The 25,143-nt window shown below is 37.1% G+C and overlaps 4 protein-coding genes across 5 annotated transcripts; all 4 read left to right on the forward strand.

Moving 5' to 3' along the window:
* Positions 1–1,182: 1,182 nt before the first annotated feature.
* On the forward strand, positions 1,183–7,507 carry LOC144207581 (plastin-3-like). Its single transcript, XM_077733123.1, has 16 exons — positions 1,183–1,294; positions 2,021–2,089; positions 2,548–2,699; positions 3,005–3,134; positions 3,252–3,384; positions 3,531–3,612; positions 3,686–3,851; positions 3,925–4,064; positions 4,461–4,556; positions 5,271–5,457; positions 5,578–5,656; positions 5,762–5,882; positions 5,967–6,100; positions 6,224–6,347; positions 6,456–6,577; positions 6,804–7,507. Exons 2-16 carry the CDS (start codon positions 2,029–2,031, stop codon positions 6,934–6,936), a joined length of 1,860 nt encoding a protein of 619 aa, XP_077589249.1. The 5' UTR covers positions 1,183–1,294; positions 2,021–2,028; the 3' UTR covers positions 6,937–7,507.
* Positions 7,508–8,149: 642 nt separating this feature from the next.
* LOC144207409 (wee1-like protein kinase 1-A) lies at positions 8,150–12,075 on the forward strand. The gene is made up of 9 exons (XM_077732873.1): positions 8,150–8,577; positions 9,040–9,239; positions 9,325–9,370; positions 9,456–9,628; positions 10,077–10,345; positions 10,424–10,510; positions 10,758–10,843; positions 10,957–11,127; positions 11,908–12,075. Exons 1-9 carry the CDS (start codon positions 8,311–8,313, stop codon positions 11,998–12,000), a joined length of 1,392 nt encoding a protein of 463 aa, XP_077588999.1. The 5' UTR covers positions 8,150–8,310; the 3' UTR covers positions 12,001–12,075.
* An 883-nt stretch (positions 12,076–12,958) lies between these two features.
* LOC144207768 (cyclic nucleotide-gated channel alpha-2-like) lies at positions 12,959–20,079 on the forward strand. 2 transcript variants are annotated; one of them, XR_013328782.1, is made up of 15 exons: positions 12,959–13,264; positions 13,435–13,524; positions 13,607–13,717; positions 13,797–13,988; positions 14,072–14,179; positions 14,824–14,930; positions 15,052–15,539; positions 15,641–15,919; positions 16,465–16,563; positions 16,643–17,020; positions 17,650–17,846; positions 18,987–19,049; positions 19,122–19,241; positions 19,311–19,407; positions 19,483–20,079. XR_013328782.1 is itself a non-coding variant. In XM_077733409.1 (11 exons), the coding sequence occupies exons 1-11, from the start codon at positions 13,170–13,172 to the stop codon at positions 17,833–17,835; spliced, it is 2,133 nt and encodes a 710-aa protein (XP_077589535.1). In that variant the 5' UTR covers positions 12,959–13,169; the 3' UTR covers positions 17,836–18,446. The 2 variants fall into 2 exon arrangements, 1 of the variants encoding a protein (XP_077589535.1); XM_077733409.1 differs by lacking the exons at positions 18,987–19,049; positions 19,122–19,241; positions 19,311–19,407; positions 19,483–20,079 and having other exon boundaries at positions 17,650–18,446.
* Positions 20,080–20,098: 19 nt separating this feature from the next.
* Positions 20,099–24,425, forward strand: fgl1 (fibrinogen-like 1). Its single transcript, XM_077733410.1, has 7 exons — positions 20,099–20,440; positions 20,586–20,754; positions 20,964–21,123; positions 21,200–21,300; positions 22,012–22,100; positions 22,211–22,398; positions 22,982–24,425. The coding sequence occupies exons 1-7, from the start codon at positions 20,276–20,278 to the stop codon at positions 23,178–23,180; spliced, it is 1,071 nt and encodes a 356-aa protein (XP_077589536.1). The 5' UTR covers positions 20,099–20,275; the 3' UTR covers positions 23,181–24,425.
* The last annotated feature ends 718 nt before the right edge of the window (positions 24,426–25,143 follow it).

Raw genomic sequence — 25,143 nt, forward strand, 5'->3', positions numbered from 1 at the left:
CGAATGTCATCCGTTCATTTTCTCATTGGATCTATCCTCCGTTGGGATTGCACTGAGTTGGAGCCATGTGGATTGGTCACTGGTCAATCGAAATGCACATTGGAAAACAAACATTTATAACTTTAAACCAATACTCGAGCTATTTCTTCGTGGAAAAAAAAATATCCCCAGGCTGTTTAGCGCCATCTTTCTGATCAGCAAGAATATGGCCATTTCAAAAAATTTGTGATAATTCGCCACAGACGAGGAATTTACCTCAGCAAGATTCAGCACATCACTGTGGGGTGAGATGAACTGTGTATGTGTGTGTGTGTGTGTGGGGGGGGGGGGGTTGCAACCACCAAGGAGGTGTTGCTCTGGAAGGTATGAGGAATTCATGCATGTAGAGACTGGTAGAAGCAGCAGGAAAATTTGCGAAACCCCATTACAGTCAGATTTTTTTTACAGTTAAAGCCATTGTGCAAAATGTGTCAATTGGACATTGCTTTAGAAGTGTTACACTGAGTACAAAAAAACATGGTCAAAAGTCATGATTCCAGAAGAAGTAAAATGATCATATATAGTATAAATATCAGACTGGACCAATGAAAAAGAATGAAAAGAAAATATTCTGTACATTTCCTTACAATTAGGATTTTGTCCTTTTTATAATCATCGCTAAAGGATTCATCAACTTTCAAAATATATGTTATTTTCTAATTGATTAGTTGATTAAGAATGGAATTCCTAGTTGCACTGCCATTGATGAAGTCTCATCCCATTTTATGAACTGCTTTATGCTCATTAGGTTCTTGGGGGTGCTGGAGCCAATCCCTGGTGTCTCTGAACCAGAGGCGGGGGACACCCGGAATCGGTGGCCAGCCAATCGCAGGCACAAGTAGACGTACGACCAAGCACACACATCCATACCATGAGGCAATTTAGAGTGTCCAATCAACCGACCATGCATGTTTTTAGAATGTGGGAGGAAAATTCAGAGGTTAAAGTAATACTTAAAATACAAAAAAACGTTATATATTGTAATTATCATATACTATTAATTATTATACAAAAACCTCTAATTTGATCACTACTTTCACTTCTATTCATATTATAACGTTGATTAATTTGCTGCTGAGGAGAGGAAGAGGGTGTGGCTGGAATTGGCGGAGAGGGTGGGGCTTATGGATATATAGGCGGGGTTACTTTTCTTGCTGGGCGGGGTCGAGAGATGAAAACGGGGAGCTTTCCTAAAGCACTGACAAGTATTTTCATCTCACAGAGGATTTTTCTTGAGCCACTTTGGCCGATTCAGGTAAGATATTTCTTTTTATTATAACACGCCTTTAGCGTGACACTTCATAGCTCATGTGCAAATGCATCATTGGTTATCCATTTTTTTGTCAATGTGTTGAATGAAATCATTTTGCACCTGGTGTCTTCCTGACATTCTAATCATTTGTCATGCACGTGAAAAGGAGGTTTGAAACCACATTAACAGGATAATCTATATGTGCCATGCAGTGACACAGATAAAACGCCGTGTCATTGTCATCGATTGCTCGTGGATGTGTTTATCGTAGTGAAATCGATTCCTTTTTAAAAAGTCGTATAGTATTGGAGATTTCTTTTGGTTCGAGTTAGTCATGTTCATATTATTAATTTGACTGCGACAATTTTTTTTAGAAAGGGACTCTTCAATTCATCAGTAATTTATATTATTTTATATATTATGAGCCTCGTGTAAAGACAATGGCATCCCTTAAAAATGTAAAATAATGAACATTTTAAAAAGGAAAAAAAAGGAAATCCACTCTCAGGTTCACTCACTGGAACAGTGCCATCTGGTGGTAATTAAAGTACATACAAGCACTTATTGTATTCGATTAATTTGTGTGCACAATTTTAAACATTTGGCGTGACGCATGCATCCATGCAATGTAGCTTAAAATCTATATGGAGCAGCTATCGTGTTGTTTTTCTGCAATGTGAGTTTCTAACATCCATAAACTATATTGCTCTGCAATGGCCTCCTTGTCAGGTGTCACCATGTCACAAGAGATAAGCACTGAGGAAATGGAGGAGATCAGAGAGAGCTTCCAAAAAATAGGTAAGTAAATGTGATTTTGTTCTTTGTATTTAGGAATTCTCAGTCAGCTATGCTTGAATTTGGGTCAACTGGAATTAAAGCAAATTTTCACTGATGGCGAGTGGAGGTCACCTAGGATGGGCGGAGACTATTATCTGACATAAGACCAAAAAAGCATTTTTTTTTTTGTCTCGTCTGCTCTGAAACATTCTTGCAACATTTTTCAATATGCAGGTGTGAGATTAGTACGGATAGTATATTGAGCTACAAAAAGAATGTCAACAGCAGATCACGAAATATTGTACAGACTGTGCATGAAATCCAAACATTGTTGTTGCTGGATGCAGTATCATTGAGAGTCTCAACTCTAAAGTTAAATAATAAATAAATGAAAGCAACTGTGTAATCATAATGAGAAAAGAAGTTTTCCCTTTTAAGCCATCCCCTTTTCTACATCTTTCTTCATCCCTTCTGTGCAGATGTGGACAGCAATGGGTACATCTGTGCTTCTGAACTTGGTGATCTCTTCCGTGATCTCAATTGTCCCGTTCCTGGCTACAGGGTTCGTGAAATCATACACAAACTTGACCGGGATAAAGACAGCCAAATCAGTCTTGAAGAGTTCACTGCTGTAGGTAACACTAACCAACAACAACAACAAAATAGTTGACTTAATTATAATTTCTGCAACATGCTCATATATTTATGACCTATTTATTTGTCTTTTACTGTGTCTGTATTCTCACCCTTTTGCTACAGTGCCAATGAAATTTCCCAAAAGCGGGATGAATCCAGTTATCTAATCTGATACAATACAATATATTATATTGTTGAATTGTCTTTCAAATATTGTATTTCTTCTCATTGGGCATTTCTGTAAAATAATAAGGAAAAGACACTAGTCTCAGTTTTAGTTATTTTTGTGGGCTTGTTTAGGTTTTTAGGGACTTGAAAGATGACCGTATTGCCCAAGGATTCCGAAAAGCTCTCAACAAGAAGGAAGGCATTGTTGCCATTGGGGGCACCAGTGAAATCTCAAGTGAAGGAACGCAACATTCAATCTCTGGTAAGAATAGCCATATTGCCCACAAGTCTCTTGTGGGAACCCCTTTTTAATACTGATATCGGAATATGAAGTCTTTCTGCGTCTATGGTTGTGACATGTGGTCATACCGTCTTCCAGAACAAGAGCGCTATGCCTTTGCCAACTTCATTAACTCCGTTTTGGAAAATGATCCAGACTGTAAACACGTGCTGCCCATCAACCCAGACACCGGAGCTCTTTTCAAAGCACTTGCAGATGGCATTGTACTATGGTAAAATGATAGAATTTGATTGAACTTTAGAGTAATAAATCAATGCAAAATAGTGATAAAAAAAAAATCAAAGTGGAAGCCAAAATTAGGACTTAATTTGAAGGCCTCCATTTGTTACATTGATCTATATATTTTTTTGTCTGCAGCAAACTCATTAATCAATCTGTTCCTGAGACCATTGATGAGCGAACAATTAACACAAAGAAACTCACTGCATTCACTACACAGGTAGACTTTTATGTTGATATAAGTCTGAATGCAGCATTGTACATATTCTAACTATTGATTACTGCATTTCTAGGAAAATCTGAATTTGGCTCTGAACTCGGCCTCGGCTATTGGCTGCCAAGTTGTCAACATTGGAGCACAAGATCTAAAAGAGGGCAAACCTCATCTAGTCCTTGGCCTCCTCTGGCAAATCATAAAGATCGGACTTTTTGCAGATATCGAGCTGAGCCGCAATGAAGGTAGTAAGACTATGCTGTGCAGTCATTTCCATAGCAATATTGTGTCATATAATGCCCTTTGTCCTGCATTTAGCGATTGCGGCGCTTCTGGAAGAAGGGGAGAGTTTGGAGGAGTTGATGAAACTCAGTCCAGAGGAGTTGTTGCTACGCTGGGCCAATTTCCACCTTAGGAAAGTTGGCATGAGCTTGACAAACTTTTCAGGGGATATTAAGGTGAGACACAATTATAATGGGTGCAAGCAGCTGTCGTATCATTTTTATGTCCTTCATTTGTATTCACAAATGGTGCATTATCTTTTAATATAAATTTGGAATTCAGTTTTGAGGAAATGAGGTTAGGTCACAAAATTTCGAAAATGATTTTGTTTTTTTGAAAAGTTATAATACATTTATCAATCAATTAGTCAATTGTGGCAGACGTAATGTTTTGACTTCATGTCATGAATCCACAACATAATGTCATCACCCCTTGTTAAACAGTTGGTGAATTATTGGGTCTGGAATCTATCGTCAATTTCTCTTGAGCTGAGCAAAATATTCAGATATAAAATGTTTCACAAAATTTCAACTATTGTGTTTGTGTGCTTAAAAGTATGTTGATATTTGCAGGATTCCAAGGCTTATTTCCACTTATTGGAGCAGATTGCACCAGATGGCAGCAAAGAGGGCGTGGATCGAGTCGAAATTGATATGACTGGAATCTATGTAAGCTGATGTTTTAGCTAAAAACTTGACTTAATTTATACTTGACTCTCTCCAGAAAACCAACATTATTATCATGTATTATTTACTGTTTTCCACACAAAGATAGAAGACTTGAATTTTGTCAAAAGCCGGCAGTGCGCTTTTCAATGCTCCAGACATGACCGCGATAATCGAAAAATCATGGAGTGGGGTCACCCCTATAAAAACAAAAAAGCACAGATTCAGCAGAAGTCACTTTTGCAACTAGGACTCAGAACTTTAGTAAAAAAAGATATATATATATATTTAAATAATTAATAGCAGACAAAATCGTAGTAAATTTGTGATAAGTGGAGTCGCGATAATCGAGGGATTACTGTATGACTCCATATTGGTTAATCATTGTATGAAATTCCCTTTAGCACAGCTCCATCTAGTTGATGTATATAACACAAACACTAACCACACATACTACTACTCCATATGTTGGATTATAATACTACTATAGCAGTGAATGTGAAACACAACCCGCTACTAGCACAGCTCTATCTAGTGGATGTACAACAAAAGCCCCTATTACTACTTCTGCTGCTACGTTTTATAATCCGGTGTGCCTTTTTTATATATGAAACCAATTTTATGATTGGCTATTCATTTACTGTGCAACTTTTAGTGGGGAAAATATGAAACATAATATTCAACGTATTGTGAAACTGAGTCAATTCCTCCATCCAGGAAAAAGATCTTTCCAAGAGAGCGGAGTATATGCTGCAACAAGCAGACAGTCTTGGCTGTCGACAGTTTGTGACGGCTACCGATGTCGTATCTGGAAATGCAAAACTTAACATGGCCTTTGTGGCCACGCTCTTCAACAAGCACCCTGCTCTCACTAAACCAGAGAACCAAGATTGGAATCTTGAGAGTAAGATTTGTTCCATAACAAAGGATTCAGGGATTGTTGAAAATCCAAATTGCTTTGACAAATACCACATATTTGCTACTAATGTTGCATTCTTTGTGTTCATTTTTTTTTATTTCCAAGGTGAGACCAGAGAGGAGAGAACATTCAGGAACTGGATGAACTCTTTAGGAGTTACTCCACGTGTTAACCACATCTATGGGTTAGTTTCTCTCATTTCAAATGATTTGTTATTAAAAAGGCTAGAGTCAGATTTGACAATTTTATGTATTGACACTAATACTTGTGTGCATATGGTTTTACACAGTGATCTGCAGGATGCCATGGCTATTCTCCAACTGTATGAAAAAAGTAAGGTGACAGTAGATTGGGACAACAGAGTTAACATGCCTCCGTTCAAAGCAATAGGAGGAGGTCATTTAAAAAAGGTCCATTTAAAATTCGATTGTCTTTCATGGTCTGCCTGCAGTAGGGAAACATGACCTTTAATATTGTGTATAATTCTGCGGCAGATAGAAAACTGTAACTATGCTGTGGAGCTGGGAAAGAAAGCTGCTGGTTTCTCCTTAGTGGGAATCGCAGGACAGGACCTCAATGACGGGAATTCAAAACTCACCCTTGCGTTGGTATGGCAGCTGATGAGAAGGTGATTTATATAGTCATTTGATTTCATGACAGCCTTTGTGGAAGACGTGATGTACTGGAGCCATTTAAATAGAATTTTCAAAGGTGAAATTTTATGATCCGATAACATTTGGTCACTATACAGGTACACGTTAAATCTTCTGGAAGACCTCGGCGATGGAGAAGTGGCAGGAGAGGATTTAATAATATTGTGGGTGAACAAAACTTTGTCAGAGGCCGGAAAGACTTCTTCTATCAAAAGTTTTAAGGTGATCCAGATTTGTTTTTAAGAGTTTTATTGGGAACTCATTAATTGTTAAGTATTGACTTGTTTATCTTGAAGATTTTATAGCTGTTTTTTTTTTTTTGGTTCCTAGGACAAGTCACTTGGTACAAGTCTTCCAGTTTTGGACCTAATCGATGCCGTTCAACCAGGGAGTGTGAACTTCGAACTGGTGCAAAAAGAGCCGACAGATAGCGACAAACTTAAGAATGCCAAGTAAAAACCGATCTTCTTTCTGACATTTAAAAAAAAAAAAAAATCTATTTGTGATGCAACATCAAAGTAAAGCACACAATCTGTTCCATGACAGTTGTTAACATAATACTAATGCATATTGATGGAGCTTTATTTTATTTACAGTTTGACAAGGGCTTTTTCCTCTTGCTGACATTTGAATAATTCAGTCTTTTTGCCAGACTAACTTTAACTTTCTCGGCATCAGGTACGCCATTTCCATGGCAAGGAAGATCGGTGCAAAGGTTTACGCTCTGCCTGAGGACTTGGTGGAGGTCAACCCCAAGATGGTGATGACTATCTTTGCCTGCCTTATGGGTAGAGGCATGAAGGAGGTGTGATGGAGAGATGGATCATTTGCCAGTTGGACTGCTGTTCATTATGTGGAAGACAAATGGGTGTATGGTGTCATTTGGGCTGTCTTCATATGCAAATCTTTTATATAAGGGCAAGAAAGTGGCTGAATTGTTGGAAGTGTGATGATGCCTCTCTACAGTGGTGTAATTACGGGTCTTTCCAGTCCATGCTTTGATCTGAGTGTGCACAGTTTAGAAATATAAGTGATTTAAAAGCCTTAACTGTTGTAGTACTTGCCTTTGTACATGGGAGTCATTGAACAATTGTCAAAGCTTTTATTTTATAGTTGACCAAGAAAGGCTAAGTTGCTATCAAACAAAACAAAGAGATTAATTATTACAGATTATGTTAAATGTATTACTTATATCAGAAGTTTGTAAATCACTTGGATAAGCCATTTGAATACTTGATTAGAAACTATGGAAATTCAGATAAATGTTTTAGATTGATTCAACTCGGTGGCAAATTTGCTGATTTAGAGAGAATTTATTTCACTCCAGTCAATTGAAGTATAAATTAATTATTGCAATAATAATAAAAAAATGGTTAATCACACTTGAGCATAAATGGTTATGTTTGACACGACTTAGAGAATTTTTTTTTCACTCCAGTCAATTAAAGCTATAAATTAATTATTGCAATAATTTAAAAAAATGTTAATCACACTTGAGCATAATTAGTTATATTTGACACATGCATGATCATAATTGTTATCATCATTGGTGATGGCAGAGATATGTAATGTAGTATTTTAGCAACACTCATCAGATAACATTTTGATCCATAAATGAAAATGTATTGTTGGCGTTTAAAATTATGGGCAGGAAAGAAAACAGAATGCTGACAGTCAGGTCACTTCAAACGTGTCTCAAAGTTACCAAGAAAATATAATTTATAGCCCTTATTGTGTATATTGCATCACTGGGCAAATAAATGTTAAACTAAATGCTGACTTCATGGTCATTCAGTCTTGTGCTTCTTGTCGAATTAAATTTGAAATAAAACCATTAAAAAAGGCAAATTAAAATACATTTTAAAAATACCCTCGTGAGGATAAGCGGTTCAAAAAAATGAATGAACATGACCTATTCCAAAGTTTGTCGGTATAGTAGTACCACTAAAATGCCTCAAAGTGGCGGTAATGACGCTTTTAGCGTTCGCGACTGCCAACAGACCAAAGAAATTAGCAGATGAAGGTGATTGCGACTGATTGGCTGCTCCGGATGACGTAACCGACAGTTGCTGGCGGTGCTTTGAAATCGTTTGGTAAACGTTCATCACAGAGAAGCAATATTGAAAGTTTTAGGTGAGTCCAACGCATTTATCCCCAGCGTAGGCCACCGAGAAGAGATTTCCAAATGCTCGAGCGACGAAGCACCGTTGTCAGGCGGCTGGATTACCATCGCACCGCCACGAGGAGTCCCCCACGCGCGGGTGAAGAAGTGACGCCGATGTGGGGCCGGAAAAGTTGTGGAGGATCCCCGAATACGCTTCTCCCGGCCTCATGTTCGCAGGTTTCACGATTGTGCGAGGTTTCCCCTGAACCAAAGTCCGTTTCAGCTCGCCAGACTTCGACCATTCGGCCCAAAAACATAAGGAAATTTGAGTCGCCCAGTCCGAAAAAGGTACGTAATCTGTTTATCGCCGCTGTTTTAAGTTGATAAATATTAGGGTTGTGAATAACAATTATGATAAGGATGAGGGGTTCCCCGATGCTAACTTTTTTTACTTAAATATAATATTCTAATGAGTATTTGAGAAATTACATTGTTTTTTAAATAAAGGTTTGTTTACGATATTGCAGAATGATCCGTTACATCTAGTCTTGATCTAATTATGCTATTTGAGTTGGAGATTTACTGTCAAAATAAATACAATACTGTCAAAATAAATATAGAAATATAAAAATAAGCTCTATAGCTATACATTTTTTTTGTGTTATACTTATGGATCATTTTATTACTTGTCATCTTAACTCATTAACTGCCATAGCAAGTGATCTATGTGATCTGAACGGATAGCTCAACTTCAATTTGAATCTCGATACGTTTCATTTTGCCTAAACATCTATTTGCGTGTTTGTGCAGATTCCTTCTTCCCCAGCCAAGGAGACCAGTTGCACACCGACATGCAGGAGATTCTTGTTCAAAAATGGGAAACCTTCACCAAGGTCCATCAAAGACTGCAACAGCGTTAGCCCTTTGGTCAATTTAAATCCATTCAGCCCCCTCTCCTTCATCTCACAGTCCCCACCAAAGCAGAAAAGCCAGCGCAAAAGAACACACTTGTATGTATTTTTTTTATCATTTGAGTGATTATTGCAGTTAATTATCCCCGTACAACCTCAGACTATAATGTTTATTGTTTTCCAGGTGTTTCGGAGATGACAATTGCGGTAAAGCGAAAAGATTATCTAAGGTAGGGATATTTTATGTGGAGAGTTCAAATGGGTCAGTTGGAATTATCTTTAAAAACACTTTTTTTGTGTGTGTGTAACCTTTAGAGGTTGACTGCAATAAGAAGCGATGCGTCGTCCCGCTACTGCTCGGAGTTCCTTGAGCTGGAGAAGATTGGCAGTGGGCAGTTTGGTTGTGTGTTTAAATGTTTGAAAAGGCTTGATGGCTGTCTCTACGCCATCAAGAGATCAACAAAACCTCTAATGGGATCTATCGAACAGTAAGTCAAGTGATTTTGATAGTTATCACTGATTAGTTTAGCAATTAATCAACTAATTGTTGCATAGAAATCATGTTATTTACTAATAATGTATTGCTTTCATTTTAATATTTTTGGTGGGTATGGTAATTACAATGTAATCATCTGCTTTCCCTGTAGATTAAAGAAATTGTGAACATTTAGATTGTTAATTAGAAAATGAATACAAACAGATAAAAGAGAAATTCAAATGGATATGTATATGGGATCATAAATAATAGTCAATAAACAGACTACAGGATTTGGATAATTTTTAGCTCTAAGTAACTGTCGATTCATTTGATAATCAAGTTGTTGTTGTCATAGAATTGTGACAGCCTTCAAGTTAGGCGTTGAAATTCACCAATAATTTGTTTTGTTGAGCTTAACAAGTACAAGCTTAACAAAGTGCTCTTGTCTTCCTATTTAGACAATTCACCATGCGAGAAGTGTTTGCCCACGCCGTGCTGGCCCAGCACCCCAACGTAGTGCGCTACTATTCATCGTGGATCGAGGACAACCACTTGCTCATTCAGAACGAGTACTGTGACAGCGGCACGCTGTTTGATGTCATTGAACGCAACGCCAGGCACCTCACCTCCATGTCAGAACCAGAACTCAAGGATCTGCTGCTCCAAGTCACCCGAGGCCTGGAGTGCATCCACTCCATGTCACTGGTGCACATGGACATCAAACCCAGTGAGTTTGAGTGCTAGTGCTGCAAGTGATGAATGAGCATCTGCAAAACTAACAGACTCCCCCTCTTTTGTGTCCTAGGCAACATTTTCATATCCAAGAAGTCTAGAAGTAGCTGTAACAATTTGGACGAGGACACGTTGAGCAGCAATGTTGTCTACAAAATAGGTTTGACATTTTTTTGCAAACATAAAACGTGATTATAGAATATTGATGTTTTTTTTTTTTTTACTTAATGAGAGATTTGGTCGTTTATTAATTCCCAGCCCAGTCACCCCAGTCAAAATTGGTAGTCTAGTGCCGTCCATCGATGGCAGAATTTTTAAATAAGTGCCCGATAAAAGGTTAAGTTGTAGTAATCATTGCATTAAAATTCAACCTTAGTTTTCATGTAAACAAAACTATCATCTTGCAGGGGATCTTGGTCATGTGACACAGGTTAGCAGTTCTCAAGTGGAAGAAGGTGACAGCAGGTATCTGCCCAATGAAGTTTTGCAAGAGGTTTGTATATGTTTTTTTTTTAATTTATTTTTGTTTTAATCTGAAATCATGTACCTGATGCTGCCTTATGTCACATAATTGACATCTATATCTTCCCCAATGTGGTTTTGTAGGACTACAGTGACTTGACCAAGGCGGACGTCTTTTCACTCGCTCTGACTGTGGCGAGCGCTTCGGGGGCGCAAGCTCTGCCGTCCAATGGACAAAAGTGGCACGATATCCGACAGGGCGAGTTCCCTGTTGGGCCATGCAGACTTTCCCAAGAGTTTCTCAGTCTTCTCAAGGTGACTATTGCTCGATCTGGCCCTGAAGTATTTTTTTTCAAATGACAATTAAGAATTGGAGTTAACTGTCCCATTTAAAAGAGAATATTGGTTTAAAATGGGCGATACATCAATTTATCGCGCAATATATAAAAATAAGCGTGGTCATTTTTAGGTATGCGATTTGTTCTCTTCACGCGTGTGCTTAAATATTAATTGCATATGAGACTTAAGTTTCGTTCAGATGTTTATTGGTTATCAAACGACTGTCGAACTATAATTCAGTTATAAAATAAATAAATAATGATAACTCATCGGCATTACACTTTGCTTTGAATATTGAAGGCAACGGTGAAAAGTACTATCCACTTTAATGTGCTTTGAATTTACAGTTATTTTCTTTGAAATGCAATCTTTGTAGTTCAAAGGTTCCACTTCAAACATGAAAACTTGCTGGTTTACAGCATTTGTACGCAATGCAAAAAAAGAAAAATTAAATTACAACTGACACCATATCTACGTGTTACACTAAGATAACTTTCTCCCCCAAAATCCGAATGGCGAAACATTAGATAATTTGGCTTTAAACAAAGTAACGTGCACTTTGCTGAACAAGATGACAGCCGTTTTGGATCAAATCAATGCTTTTGATTGGCTCTAATAAGCACAAAACAAAATGACAGGGTTTGTCCACTTATTTCTAATTTAACACTGAAATAGCTTTCAAATGGATTGCTTGGTCTATTGCTGTCAAAGACATCCAATGAGTTCATCTATAATGTGTTCATTTTCTTTTTCCAGCTGATGATCTGCCCTGACCCCAAAAAACGGCCTTCAGCTTCTGACATCATCAGACATCCAGTAATCAATGCAGCAAAGAGACTGGCTGGTTAAAAACTAAATATGAAGCAATCGCTTGTTTCAACTTGAGTCTGTAAATACAAAATATGATTAAAATCCTTGTATAAAGCTTGAGTCTTTCATTCATCTACTGCTTATATGTTGAAAGGCATTTATACATTTTCTGAACTGCTTTATCCTCATTAGGGTCGCATGGGGTGCTGGAGCCTATCCCAGCTGACTTCGGCCCACAGACGGGGGACACCCTGAATCGGTGACCAGTCGATCATAGGGCACAAGGAGAAGGACAACCATGCACACTCATCCATAACAAGGGGTAATTTTGAGTGTCTAATCAGCCTACCATGCATGCTTTTGGAATGTGGAAGGAAAATGGAATACCCGGAGAACACCCACACAGGCCCGTGCAGAACATGCAAACTCCACACAAGACCTGGATTTGAATTCAGGACCGAAGAGCTGTGAGTCTGACGCACTAACCGCTCAAGCCGCTTGATGTCAGGAAATGTCAACAAACGTTTAGTCTATGTCTCATGATTGCATGCCACACAATCAAAAACATTCACATGTGGAAACACAGTGGATATGATGTGTCTGGTACTGTTTTGGATGAGGTTCTAGTCGTTGTTTCTCCACATTGTTGACATGTACTGACTGCTTTGGAGTCCTGAATTGAAATATTTTTTGTCCGATCTCAAGCAGGAGACTTTTTGTCTTTCGTGGAGTTGGATTCACTGAATGCAATGCAGTATGTTGGTCATAATCACTATATATTATGATATCATGACTATTGTCTGCCAATTAGAACAGGGTGTAGTTTGCCTTTCATCCAATCTCAGCTGGAATAGGCTTCAGCACCCCGTGGAATTTTTTCAGATAAGTGTCACAAAAAATAAATGAATTAATCTTATTAAATAGATTTTTTTTTGTGTTGAGTACGTTAAGAGTTCAATGCTGTGACTTGCTTACTAAATTCCACTGTGTCCTTTTTAGGTGTTGTGGAAATGGCCATATTATTTAAGCGTATACTGATCCATCCTTCTGGAATCAGGAGACAAGAGACACACTTGTGGTTCAGGGGCCACTTCAAACGATGCTTTTGCATTCAAATGAGTAAAAAGAAACACATGCACAGTATTTGCATTTGAAACAATGATTTTGTGTCATGTGATCAAGGAGCTGTCACACTTGTTCACCATTTCATGATCAGAGCTGCCTGCGTCCACATAGAAAATATCGACGACGGATGGATGATTTCTTCATCAGCTGAACACTCGGATATCATGAAATCTACCAGGTGTGTTGTCATCCTTCATATGTGTCCTTACATCATGTAAAAAGATATATAGTCAGCATTTTTTTTGCAATGAGTGCTACTGAATGACTTGCTACTTTCATATTTAACCGATTGAATGATGATGACTAACTACATGGATGAAATGTAACCAACATTGGATTTGTGTCCAGTATGCCACATCCAGGCCACGATTCTCATAGGTTATCAGTGAAAACATGGGAAGAGGAGGAGAGTGATCATGTTGACAGCCCGCTTAGCAGGTATAAACACAAAGTGCACCTGTTAACCCTTTTAAAAAGAAAATACCCTGCAATTTTAACACTGTATACATTAAATTCTCAGAGGGCAGTCGATGTGTGACGAATCTTCTTCGGAACTACAGAGAATGGCTGATGTGGAGCGGAGAGGTGGCAATTCCCAGAATTCCCTCCATGGCCGAGGTGCTCTGTCCAGGTAGACGTCATTGATTTTCAACAACATTGATGAAGATATTTCTTGAATATATTTTGTGTTTATCAATTTGGGATTTTAGGATTGTGAATATGGTGATGACCCTAAGAGAATGGGCTCAGAAGAGCGTGTCCGAGGAAACAGATCGACCCGATTCTTTTTTGGAGCGTTTCCGGGGCCCGGCCAACATGGACGCAAACGCCCCACCCAGTCGCTACAGTCAAAGCCAAAATGGCTCTGATGCAGATATTGAAAAGAGACGCAGACAAAAAAAGTAAGAAAAACAAAGCCATATCGTCATTACTGTATCGAATTAAACCCAGCAATCAGTTCATTCTTCCTTATTCTCTATTTCAGGAGGAAGTGTAACAATGTCGTTTTATCCCCGGCAGATGATGTATATTACCATTGGTTGATGGTGATTGGTCCTGCGGCATTTTATAACTGGACTATATTGGTTGTCAGGTTGGACTTTTTCAACTGGCTTTTGCACTTCTTGTCTAATAACAAGCGTCTCCGAATTTTCTTATGACGAGAATAAAACATGTCAACAGTCGCTAAGTCACTGGTGTCAAAGTATCGGCCCAGGGGCCAAGTCTGGCCCGCCGCATCATTTTGTGCAGCCCGGGAAAGTAAACCATGAGAGCCGACTTTCTGTTTTAGGATCAAATTAAGATGATAGATATAGATGTATATCATATTTCCTTATTTTCCTCCTATCTTTGTGTTTTTAGTTCAAATATCTTTTTTGTAAAATATCAAAATATATAAAAATATTTTCTGTTTTCCACTTTAATATGGAACATAATTTGGTTTCCTTTTGAAATCGATGAAAAGATTTTCTCTTAAGAAAAAAACCCTCAGATAAAACACTTCTTTTAGATTTATAAAAAACGGAATATTCAGGACTTTTTATCCAGTTCTTTTAATCCATTCATAAAAAAATATCTAAATATTTTATCTCAAATAGTTCGGCCCCTCATGAAATCAAGGTGACGTTAAAGTGGCCCGCGAAGCAACCTGAGTCTGACACTTTTGCGCTAAGTAAGTCATTGATTCAGTATTGTTTGTCGTAACAATATGTGTGGTGGCTTTATCTGATTTTGTAGGGCCTGTTTTGATGAGCTACAGATGAGGAATGTTTTACTTTGGCTAGTCTTGGACTACATTTGCGACGGAGTCTACATCCTCGACATAGTTGTCCGTCTCCACACAGGTAATCGACATTTAAAATTCAAATGAAATCACGTAGATTCAAAGGCACTGATTACGAAAGATGACAGGAGCGAGAAATTTCAACTGGCTCGTTCCATCCAATTTTTTTTCCATTTCTAAAGGTTTCTTGGAGCAAGGACTGATGGTGAAAGATGGCCACCGTTTGCGGGAAGCTTACATTCGAACCTTACAGTGTAAGCTTGACATCTGCTCCATACTTCCCACTGATCTATTATATTTCACTTTTGGAGTCGGTCACACGCCCCTTCTTCGATTCAACCGTCTGCTGCGTCTACCACGGCTTTTTGAGTTCCTCGAACGTACAGAAACAAGAACAGGATACCCCAATACCTTCCGTATCTGTAAACTTGTTGTGTATATTCTGGTGATCATCCACTGGAATGCATGTGGATACTACAGCTTCTCAAAAATTCTGGGACTGGGATCGGACTCTTGGGTTTATCCCAACATCTCGGATCCAGAGTTTGCCTCCCTGACTAGAAGTTATATATACTGCTTGTACTGGTCCACTTTGACGCTGACGACCATTGGAGAGACGCCACCACCTGTGCGAGATGAGGAGTATCTCTTTCTTATATTTGATTTTCTGGTGCGTTATTAGTCTTTAAGTTGTAATCGTGTCATTATAACAGTGATGATGGGATTTGTGGTTGGAGAGTTGGAAGTTCAGTGACTTGTTTTCTCTTCCAGGTAGGAATTCTCATTTTTGCCTCCATTGTTGGGAATATTGGAGCTATGATCTCCAATATGAATGCTACAAGAGCAGGCTTTCAGACTCGTGTGGATTCCTTGAAACATTACATGCATTTTAGGCATGTCAACAAGGTTTTAGAACAACGTGTCATGCGGTGGTTTGACTACCTCTGGACCAATAAGAAGACAATCGATGAACAGGAGGTGCTAAGGAGTTTACCCAGTAAACTAAGAGCGGAGATTGCAATCAATGTTCATCTGGACACACTGAAAAAGGTAAAGATTTTGTCTTAGGAAAATGCAAAAATGTTGTAGTCCATCACTTATGAAACACTTGTTTGTGCTAGTATACGAGCGGCATAACTTTTTTTTTTCTGTCTCAAAATCCAAGTTCTGCATCATGATTGGATAAACCTTATGGCATAGTTGTAGAAACTAAACTAAACAATTTTCAACACTTTTAAAAATATCCTCCGGAAATAAAGATAAAGTACGTATTAAATGTACATTTCACCCAATGATACGAAATGCGAAGGTTATCAGAAGAGCTATTTCAAGTATTTGACTGAAAGTGTTTCAATAATAAGATTAACTTCCATTACAACACACCGGAGTTTAATATTTTGTATTTTTTATAAACTATTTAATTTGGGGAAATCTGTCCTGGTTTAGTGGTGATATAATGTGGCCCATTGTGGCCTCGTGGTCTAGAGCAGTGGTCCCCAACCTTTCTCTCACCACGAGACGGACAACCATCAGACCGGGTTAGACCCAGGTTAAAAAATAAGTTACTCCATCCATTCTGTATACTCCCATTGCAGGTGCGTATTTTCCAAGACTGTGAAGCCGGTCTTTTGGTAGAGTTGGTACTTAAGCTTCGACCACAAGTTTTCAGTCCAGGAGACTACATCTGTAGAAAGGTGTGTTATAAATGGTTAAAATGTTTAAAAGTCTAAGTTTAAAGTTTAAAATGTCATTGTGAAAATTCCTTTTTCCAAGGGCGATGTGGGGAAGGAAATGTATATAATCAAAGATGGTCGCCTCGCCGTGGTGGGAGAAGATGGAGACACCCAGCTCGCTGTCCTCACAGCGGGTAGCTGCTTTGGAGAAATAAGCATTCTAAATATCAGCGGCAGCAAGATGGGCAACAGACGGACGGCCAATATTCGCAGTCTTGGATATTCGGATCTTTTCTGTCTTTCCAAACAAGACCTGATGGATGCGCTACAGGAGTTTCCTCACGCCAGGGCCCAACTCGAGCAGAGGGGTCGGGATATCTTGCTGAAGGAGGGGCTTTTGGAAGAAGTCAATGTGTCTGCTGGGGAAGAGTTGGAGCAGAAGGTCGAGAAGTTAGAGACTGGCATGGATCGACTACAGGTCAGTCTTCATCAAAGAATTGGTTGGTTCGCGGGCCACTTTAACGTCAACTCGATTTCACGTGGGCCGGACCATTTTAGATATAATATTTAGATTTTTTTTTTTAAATAAATGGATTAAAAGAACTGGATTAAAAACCCTGAATATTCATTTTTGAATAGATTTAAAACAATGTTTATTTGAGCTTTTTTTTAAATACATTTTTAGATTTTACAAAATGATTTTTGAACTAAGAACACAGAAAAAATGGATTAAAAAATGACAATTGTTGAATTAAAAGGGGGAAAATCAGGAAATGTAATATACATCTATATTCTTCATTTGAATTTGATTCTAAAACTGAAAGTAGGCACTCATGATTTACTTTCCCGGGCCACACAAACTGATGCGGCGGGCCAAATTTGGCCCCCGGGCTGCCACTTTGACACCTGTGATGTGACCAGTGCAACTACGATCTTCACATAATCCGATCAACACCTCCATTCATTTTAGTTGCCTCACAGTAAGACTATTAGTGTTTTGTGAATGGTCAACAGAGAGATTTCAAGGCCCATAAGTCAAGTTGTTGCTATATTTGTAACGTGACCCCCCATGCCCCCAGTAACATCGCGATATTATTTCATTTTCAGACGGGCTTGGCACGCCTCCAGAGTGAGTTTAACTCTGCTCAGCTTCGAATGAAACAGCGAATGACAGCTCTGGAGCACAATTTCACCTCGGTAACCACGGGCAGCGGTTTTCTGTCCGATACCGACGGCTATGACAGCACCCCTTGTGGCGGGGGAATGAGGAGTCAAATAAATATTCGACTCTGACAAATTCTTGGGTAGGAGTTAAAATTCCTAGGGTTATTTGCATGCTCACTCTTTTTTTATCTTGTTCTTTTTTTGTGCTTTTATTCTTTGTAGACTGACCAGAATGAAATTGAGTACATGGAGTCTAGGGATGTATCCACGTTGAGTTTTAATTTTTTTTCTGTGCCAATTGTGATTTAACGTTGCGAAACATTAGCGTGAATGTGTTCCTTAGGGTAAATAGTTTTTGTTCTCAGATTATTAGAGTTTGAATTTAAGTAATGGCAGCTAAATAAGTGTGTAGAATAAGTGATCCAATTAATTGATCTTGAATGTAGTTGGCTGTGTATTAGTGCAGCATATCATTATTATTACTTGTAAAAAACATATTTCAAAGAAAGGTTTATCATATTAAACTGAGTTTCAAACTTTCTAGAACCACAACAACTTCCAGGTAAGTAATATTTTTCAGACTATAAGTCGCACCAGCCAAATAATGCAAAATGAAGAGGAAATAAGTACATATAGTAAATTGCATAGGACTAAAAGTGGCAATTTTTTTTATTTGAAACCAAAAAACATGAACAAATATACTTTTAAGTAAAAATCTTTAAATGCAGAAGAAAGGGCTAAATTGGCACATGATATTTGAATTGAATGCTTTTATTGTCACTATACAAGCATAATGAGATTTTAGTTTTTTGGATACTTCTAGCCTAAAAAAACAAGCTTTTGGTGGTTAGAGAAAAAAAAATCCACATATTGATCACAATCCAAACTATGAGGAAAAAAAAGTGTCACTCATAGCCTGGAAAATATGGTAAGCATTGTACTTGGTTCATTACTATTATAAAGGTTCATATGTATCGGTGAAATATGAATATTTAAATCAAATAGAGAAACATATTCATTATGTTCAGTTTTGTCTTTGGTAATGGCTCTATTAAAATAAAGACCCTAAAACCACATGACAAACGTTCTTTCCCCTGCTGAGAAAGCCAGCTATATAGACTTGCATGGCTTTTAGCACAACGAAAGTTGACTACTAACGATCAAAGGTCAACCACATTTACGGAAGAAACCAGGAAGTAGTTGAACGTGTACTGCGAAACAGCCGTCTAACGAAATAAAAAGGTAGAGACGACCTGTCTCTGTCTGTCTGTGTAACACAGATGGAGCTTTGCATTGTATTGATAGTAGCCAGTGTGTTACCGGCGGTGTCTTCAGCAAAACAGGTAAACCTTTATATCGCCATACTTTTTGCATGTGGGTGTGTTTACATGTCCTGCATTCACGTTTTTTTGCAGATCAGCCTAATCGAAAGTCTCTTCTTGGCCACGCAACAGCGTCCCTGGCTCTGGGGCGTCTATGTTTTTGCTGTCGGACTCCCCATCATTCTTTTCATTAGCTTTATGTGGCCTGACAAGGTGCATTGAGCCGCTTATCTTTGACCCCTGTGCTTTAGATGTCTCATTTTGATGCCTGTTTGAATTTAGAGGTTTGGACCCCCTGATCAAGAATATTTCTATAAGAAGTCTGATGATTTACAACCTGATGACCCTGAGATATAACAGGAGAAACCAGCAATCTATGGTAGTGGTAATGGTATTGAATTTGAAGTGTTTTTTTCTGGAATGTAATGAAGAATGCATTCTTCTCATTTATTAGGGGAAGCTGGCAATGGATCAGCAAAATGAAGAAACACTCGAAGTTACCTGAGTAACTGTCACTAAGATACAACAATTTGACACTGTTCTTAAGTATCCTTCTCCAAAAAGTGATGAAAGAAGCTGTATCAACAAATATTGAAGACCTTTTTTTTCCCCACTGCTGTCACATTTCTCTTTTGTAATAGGATTCTAATCGTAGGCTTTATTTGTGTTTTTAAATAATTGATCTATTTGCAGTAATCCCTCAATTAACGTGGCTTCTAGTATCACGGCTTCACTACATCGCCTTTTTTCATAAAAAGTTCATTAAAATGCTGAAATTTGCAAGCAGAAACCACTGCCCGGCCCTCCGCTTGCTACAAGAACTCAGCACTTAAGTAAAAAAAATATTGTTGTTTTTGTGCACTTTGTGGCTTTAAAATCGTATTATACTTGTTTAATGACAATAAAACCATTTAATTCAATTACTAATAGTAAGACTAGAGTAAATTTTGATTTTTTTTAAAATAACATACTGATATTGAACTAAACCAATTTGTTAAATGAGTGTCCCGTAAATAATTAAGCATGTTTCACTAACACAAAGGCACCCATCTTAAAAAAAACAACAATTGATTTTGTCTTTTTTTTTCTATTCTGAACTTTTTCAAAAATAATATATTGTCAGGAGTGTTGTAACAATTGATACGTGCACATAGTACATCTGTTCTTGATATTTCACGCATACTTTTAAGGTTATATCACTTGCAGAAAATCAGTTATTTTATCAGTGTCTTGGCTCCAGCTTTGTTATGTTCAAAGTTTTGGGAAGAGCTAGGGAACCAAAAAAATTGAAAATTGAGAGGTCGGTTTTGTGGCTTCATGTTTTGTTCACAACACAGATGAAGATGGTTGTACTTTTCCGAAGGCTTGGTATTCATTTGACGCTCTTTCTACTTTGCTGTCATTCATTTTGTGTAAGTTTTGCTTGATATATATTCACTTTATATACTTTAAGTGAGAGTTTGTTTCATTATAAGTGGAAGAATTTCGATCAGTTTTCTTTGATTGAGTGCGTCCGTCCGTTGTAATCTTTCCACCAATTTTTGCATATTTTCACAGGCATCAGACCAATGTGATGAGGAATTGACAAGGCTTAAGGAACAGGAAAAGCTTCTAAAAAGTCAATTTCACAAACAACAGCTTCTTCTACAAAGACTACGACATTTTAACCAAGTTAAAAATGAGGAAAATACTAAAGTCAACCAGACCCTCAAAACAAACAACAAAGGTCAGTTGGCAAAGCTACATATTTGTTTAATTCAATCTATTATACTATAGTTGACTGAATGAGTTTATAAATATCATTAAAAGACCAATCAGCCTCCCTCTTATTGTTTGAGATGTCCTCAAATAGATTTAATTGTAGTTATTCATTGAATATGTAAACTATGTCTCTTTTTTTAAATGTATCATTATTTTCTATTTTATTATTGACAGACTGTTCCCAACTCTACATATCTGGCTTTAAAGCCAGTGGTTATTATAACATCAAACCTCAATTTTCTATGAATCCAATTAAAGTCTTCTGTGATATGAATGAAGGAGGAGGTTGGACCGTTATGCAAAGAAGGATCAATGGAGCTGAAAATTTTAACAGGTCTGTCTGTTTTGTCTCATTGAAGGAGTTAAAGAAATTCAAACTAAGATCATTTATGATCTAACTGTTCATCTAGGTCATGGGTGGATTATAAAAATGGATTTGGAAACATGGTAGACGTAGATCTTGGAGAATTCTGGCTTGGGAATGAAAACCTGCATTCTATCACTGCACAAGGTTGGTATTTTTTCATATTTTTAAGTGAAGTGCAATATTTTTCAGTAGCAATGTAATGCGCAATAGAAAAGGAGTTCATTAAACTTTTTGCCAAATTTATCACAGAAGAAAGGACTCATGGACGATCATCCAGGAAAGAAAATATAATAAAAGAACTTGGGTTTTCAGCGTATTGTTACGACCTATCAGCCAAAAATATATTAAAAAAAAATGTCAACACACCTTACTGTCTGTCACCTGTGAAAAGTGTCACTATTGGTTCTTGTCCACCATGATTTTCATTATTTTTTTTTAAATCTACAAAACTCTGCAGTTCAATTTACGTGCTCACAACTTCCTATCGTGCCACCGTCAATAATTTAATTAAAATTTTCATAATTATTTTTTATTTAAGATTGTGGAAACTTCACTTACAACTCATTAACTGTAATTGCTATATTTCTTGAACAATGTACTAGTATTATGTAAAATCATTTTTTTTTTTTTTTGCATTATGAAGGCAGGAGTTTTTTGATGTAATACCTGATCATATTTTGTGTATATTTTGAACAATAATCCCCTTTAAAACTTAACTCTGAAAATCAGACTTAATATTTCATTTAAGGTTTCCATCCATTTATATATAATTTTACCCGCTTGTCCACCATTTTCAATTTCATCTGACTAATTGACTAAATAAATGTGTATTCTCTTCATTACTACTTGTTTCAGGCAATTACACACTAAGGATTTATCTGGAAGACTTTGATGGTAACCAACGCTATGCTGACTACAGAAACTTTAAAGTTTCAGATGAAAAGGTATTGTATTTTATGACTACATTAGATTAGGATTACATTGTTACTGTTAATCTGGTAAAATGTTGCAGATGCATTATTCCCCTCATCAACCCTGACTCTCCTCCTTGCAGGATCACTATAGATTAACTTTTGGTGCATATACTGGAACAGCAGGAGATTCTCTCTCTGGATTATTCCAGGCTGGTGTGTCAGATTGGGCCAGTCATCAGAACATACCATTTAGCACATACGATAAGGACAATGACAATTACGAAGGCAATTGTGCACGGGAAGATAAAGGCGGCTGGTGGTTCAACAAGTAGGCTAATCAATTACTTCAAAGTACTTTATACCTGCAGAAAGTACAGTCGTACATCTACTTACGAAATTAATTGGTTCCAGAAGTTAATTTGTTCCAAAACTTAATTTGTAAATTGAAAATTTCGTAAGTAGAGCTGTACTTGATATGTAAACTCTCTTATTTGTTCCACGGTCTTCACACAACTACCAACTAAACCCTTTAAAATTGAGCAAAGTGTCCTAATTTTGCATGAAAGATGTGGAAAAAGCACACAAAAATGAGACAACATTTACAAAATTTAAGAATGGATAAGCAAATGCATTTACTTTTTGGCGGATTTCATAACTTGGATCTTTTGTAACCTGAAAATTTCATATCTAGAGGCATTCATAAGTAGAGGTATGACTGTATTTGTGTTGTCAAATAGCAGAGATTGGCAGCTGTGGACGTCAGTTCAATGTTGCTTTCCAAAAAAAAAAAAAGAATGCTAAAGGGTTTTGAAACCTATTGACTTCATTTGCCTGTATTATGATTGGATTCAATGATTTAATATAAATCTCCTTTGACTTTTGACCTTTATTTTTAATCTGTTGATACCCAGGTGCCACTCAGCTCATCTCAACGGCAAGTACTACTCAGATGGGTACTACGGTGCAATGACAGATGATGGTATGGTTTGGTACACCTGGAAAGGATGGTGGTATTCCCTGAAAACCAGTATTATGAAAATTCGACCTAATGACTTCAAAATTAACCCTTGGGATGACCCCAATAGTGTTCGCAGAGATACTGCATCTTAAGTCCAACTTAGATGGATAAAACCTAAGTGGTGCCGAGAAATAATTCAATCTTACACTGCAACAGTTATTAGACAGTAAGTCTGTAAAAGATAAATATGACATTTATCTTTTATAGCCTATTAATACTATTTGCTAGCTTCTCTTATGCATTTTTTGCATTGGTAGCTGTTGTTAGTCAACTATATGTGACTGTTAAAAATTTCAAATATGTGGCGTTCACTGCCAGCACACTGCAATTAAGTCTTAAATTAATAATCAAAATGTGTTAAAGCAACATAGTAGAATTTTAAAACAAAAAAAGCAAGTTAGATCATACAAAAGCACCTGCATATTTGGATTCCTTCTTAATTTTTTGATACAGTGGCAATATGCACAAACGTTTCCAATTACCACACTTAAATCACCACAAAAATATCTCAAAAGTGGAAGCCTGGTGGAAGAGTGGTTAAAAATTAGTGCCCATTGTTGGCTGGAATATTTAAAAAAAAAATAATAATAACTTTGTGAGGATATTCGGCACAGAAAATGAATGAATGAATTCTCTTAAAAGTGGACTCACCTGTTCAGACTTTCCTCCTATGCAAGATGAGCTTACACATTTTTATAACTTCAAGACAATAAACAACAAACATATAAAATATATAGGATATAACTTGCTTATACATGTATACAGCACATTGCAGCAGGATTAAGCACTTAAATACAATACTACAATAAAATAATACATTTGACTTCCTTCTTTGTGCTGCTTTTCCACATTTTCAACCTGAACAATGGGGGACTAACCCAATGGCAGTGGGGCCCCCCGGTCAAATGAGACCCTGAATTACTGCATTCCTTTTGCTGACACTTTAAAAAAAATGAACAAACATTTCTTTATGCCTCAGGAGGCAAGCTATGATAAGTTCACACAATTTAACATTTAAAGTTCAGTTTACTAAATAAAAATACTAATAATGGCTCAAAAACTAATATAGTCAACTTGGCAATATTGACTTAAAAATGTTTTTGTGAGGAATAGTCAAAATAACAAGGTGAAGTTAAGAATTTGAGATATGTCCACTTCAGAGTTTAGCGGTGGTTAGTCGAGTGGTTAGTGCACATGTGTCGAAGTCGTGGCCCGGGGGCCAAATCTGGCCCGGCACATCATTTTGTGTGGCCCGAGAAAGTAAATCATGAGGGCCGAATTTCAGTTTTAAGATCAAATTAAAATGAAGAGTATAGATGTATATTAAATTTCCTGATTTTCCCCAATTTTAAATCAATAGTTGTAATTTTTTAATTATTTTTTTCTGTGTTTTTATTTCAAAAATCATTTTGTAAAATCTAAAAAGATATATATTAAAAAAAGCTAAAATAAACATTTTTTAGATCTATAAAAATGGAATATTCAGGGTTTTTAATCCAGTTCTTTTAATCCATTCATAAAAAATATAAAAAATATCTAAATATTATATCTAAAATGACTTTAAAGCGGCCCGCCAACCTAACCAAGTCTGACAAGCTACATGAAATAATTAAAAATACGTCTAATTTTAGTACTATTAAACACATTTTAGTCCTATTAAACCACTAGTTATTTAATACTTTGTTAATGGATGGCGAATTAGAACAAATACAAATGTTTTTCCAATCCAATATCCTTTTTTGGGTGTTTTTTTTTAGATGGTTGGAACGAATTAATTTATTTTTAGTTCATTTCTATGGGAAACGTTCATTTGAGTTACAAGTAAATGGACATATGCGCTCAGTCCCGGAACAAATTTAGGTCATAAACTGATGGAACAGAGTTAGAGTGTGTCCACTATGTGTTGAAATCCGTGAACCGATTACCAAAACTGGTTCCGCACATTGCATTTCTGGTATAACCAGATGATGAGTTTCTTTAAGAGAATGGAGGACCAGAAGTATCAGAATAGAATGAATATATACGCAACTGAATAAATCCTTAAATGTGTCATTA

The sequence above is a fragment of the Stigmatopora nigra genome, chromosome 14 (genome assembly GCF_051989575.1).
Source record: "Stigmatopora nigra isolate UIUO_SnigA chromosome 14, RoL_Snig_1.1, whole genome shotgun sequence".
NCBI classification, from domain to species: domain Eukaryota; kingdom Metazoa; phylum Chordata; class Actinopteri; order Syngnathiformes; family Syngnathidae; genus Stigmatopora; species Stigmatopora nigra.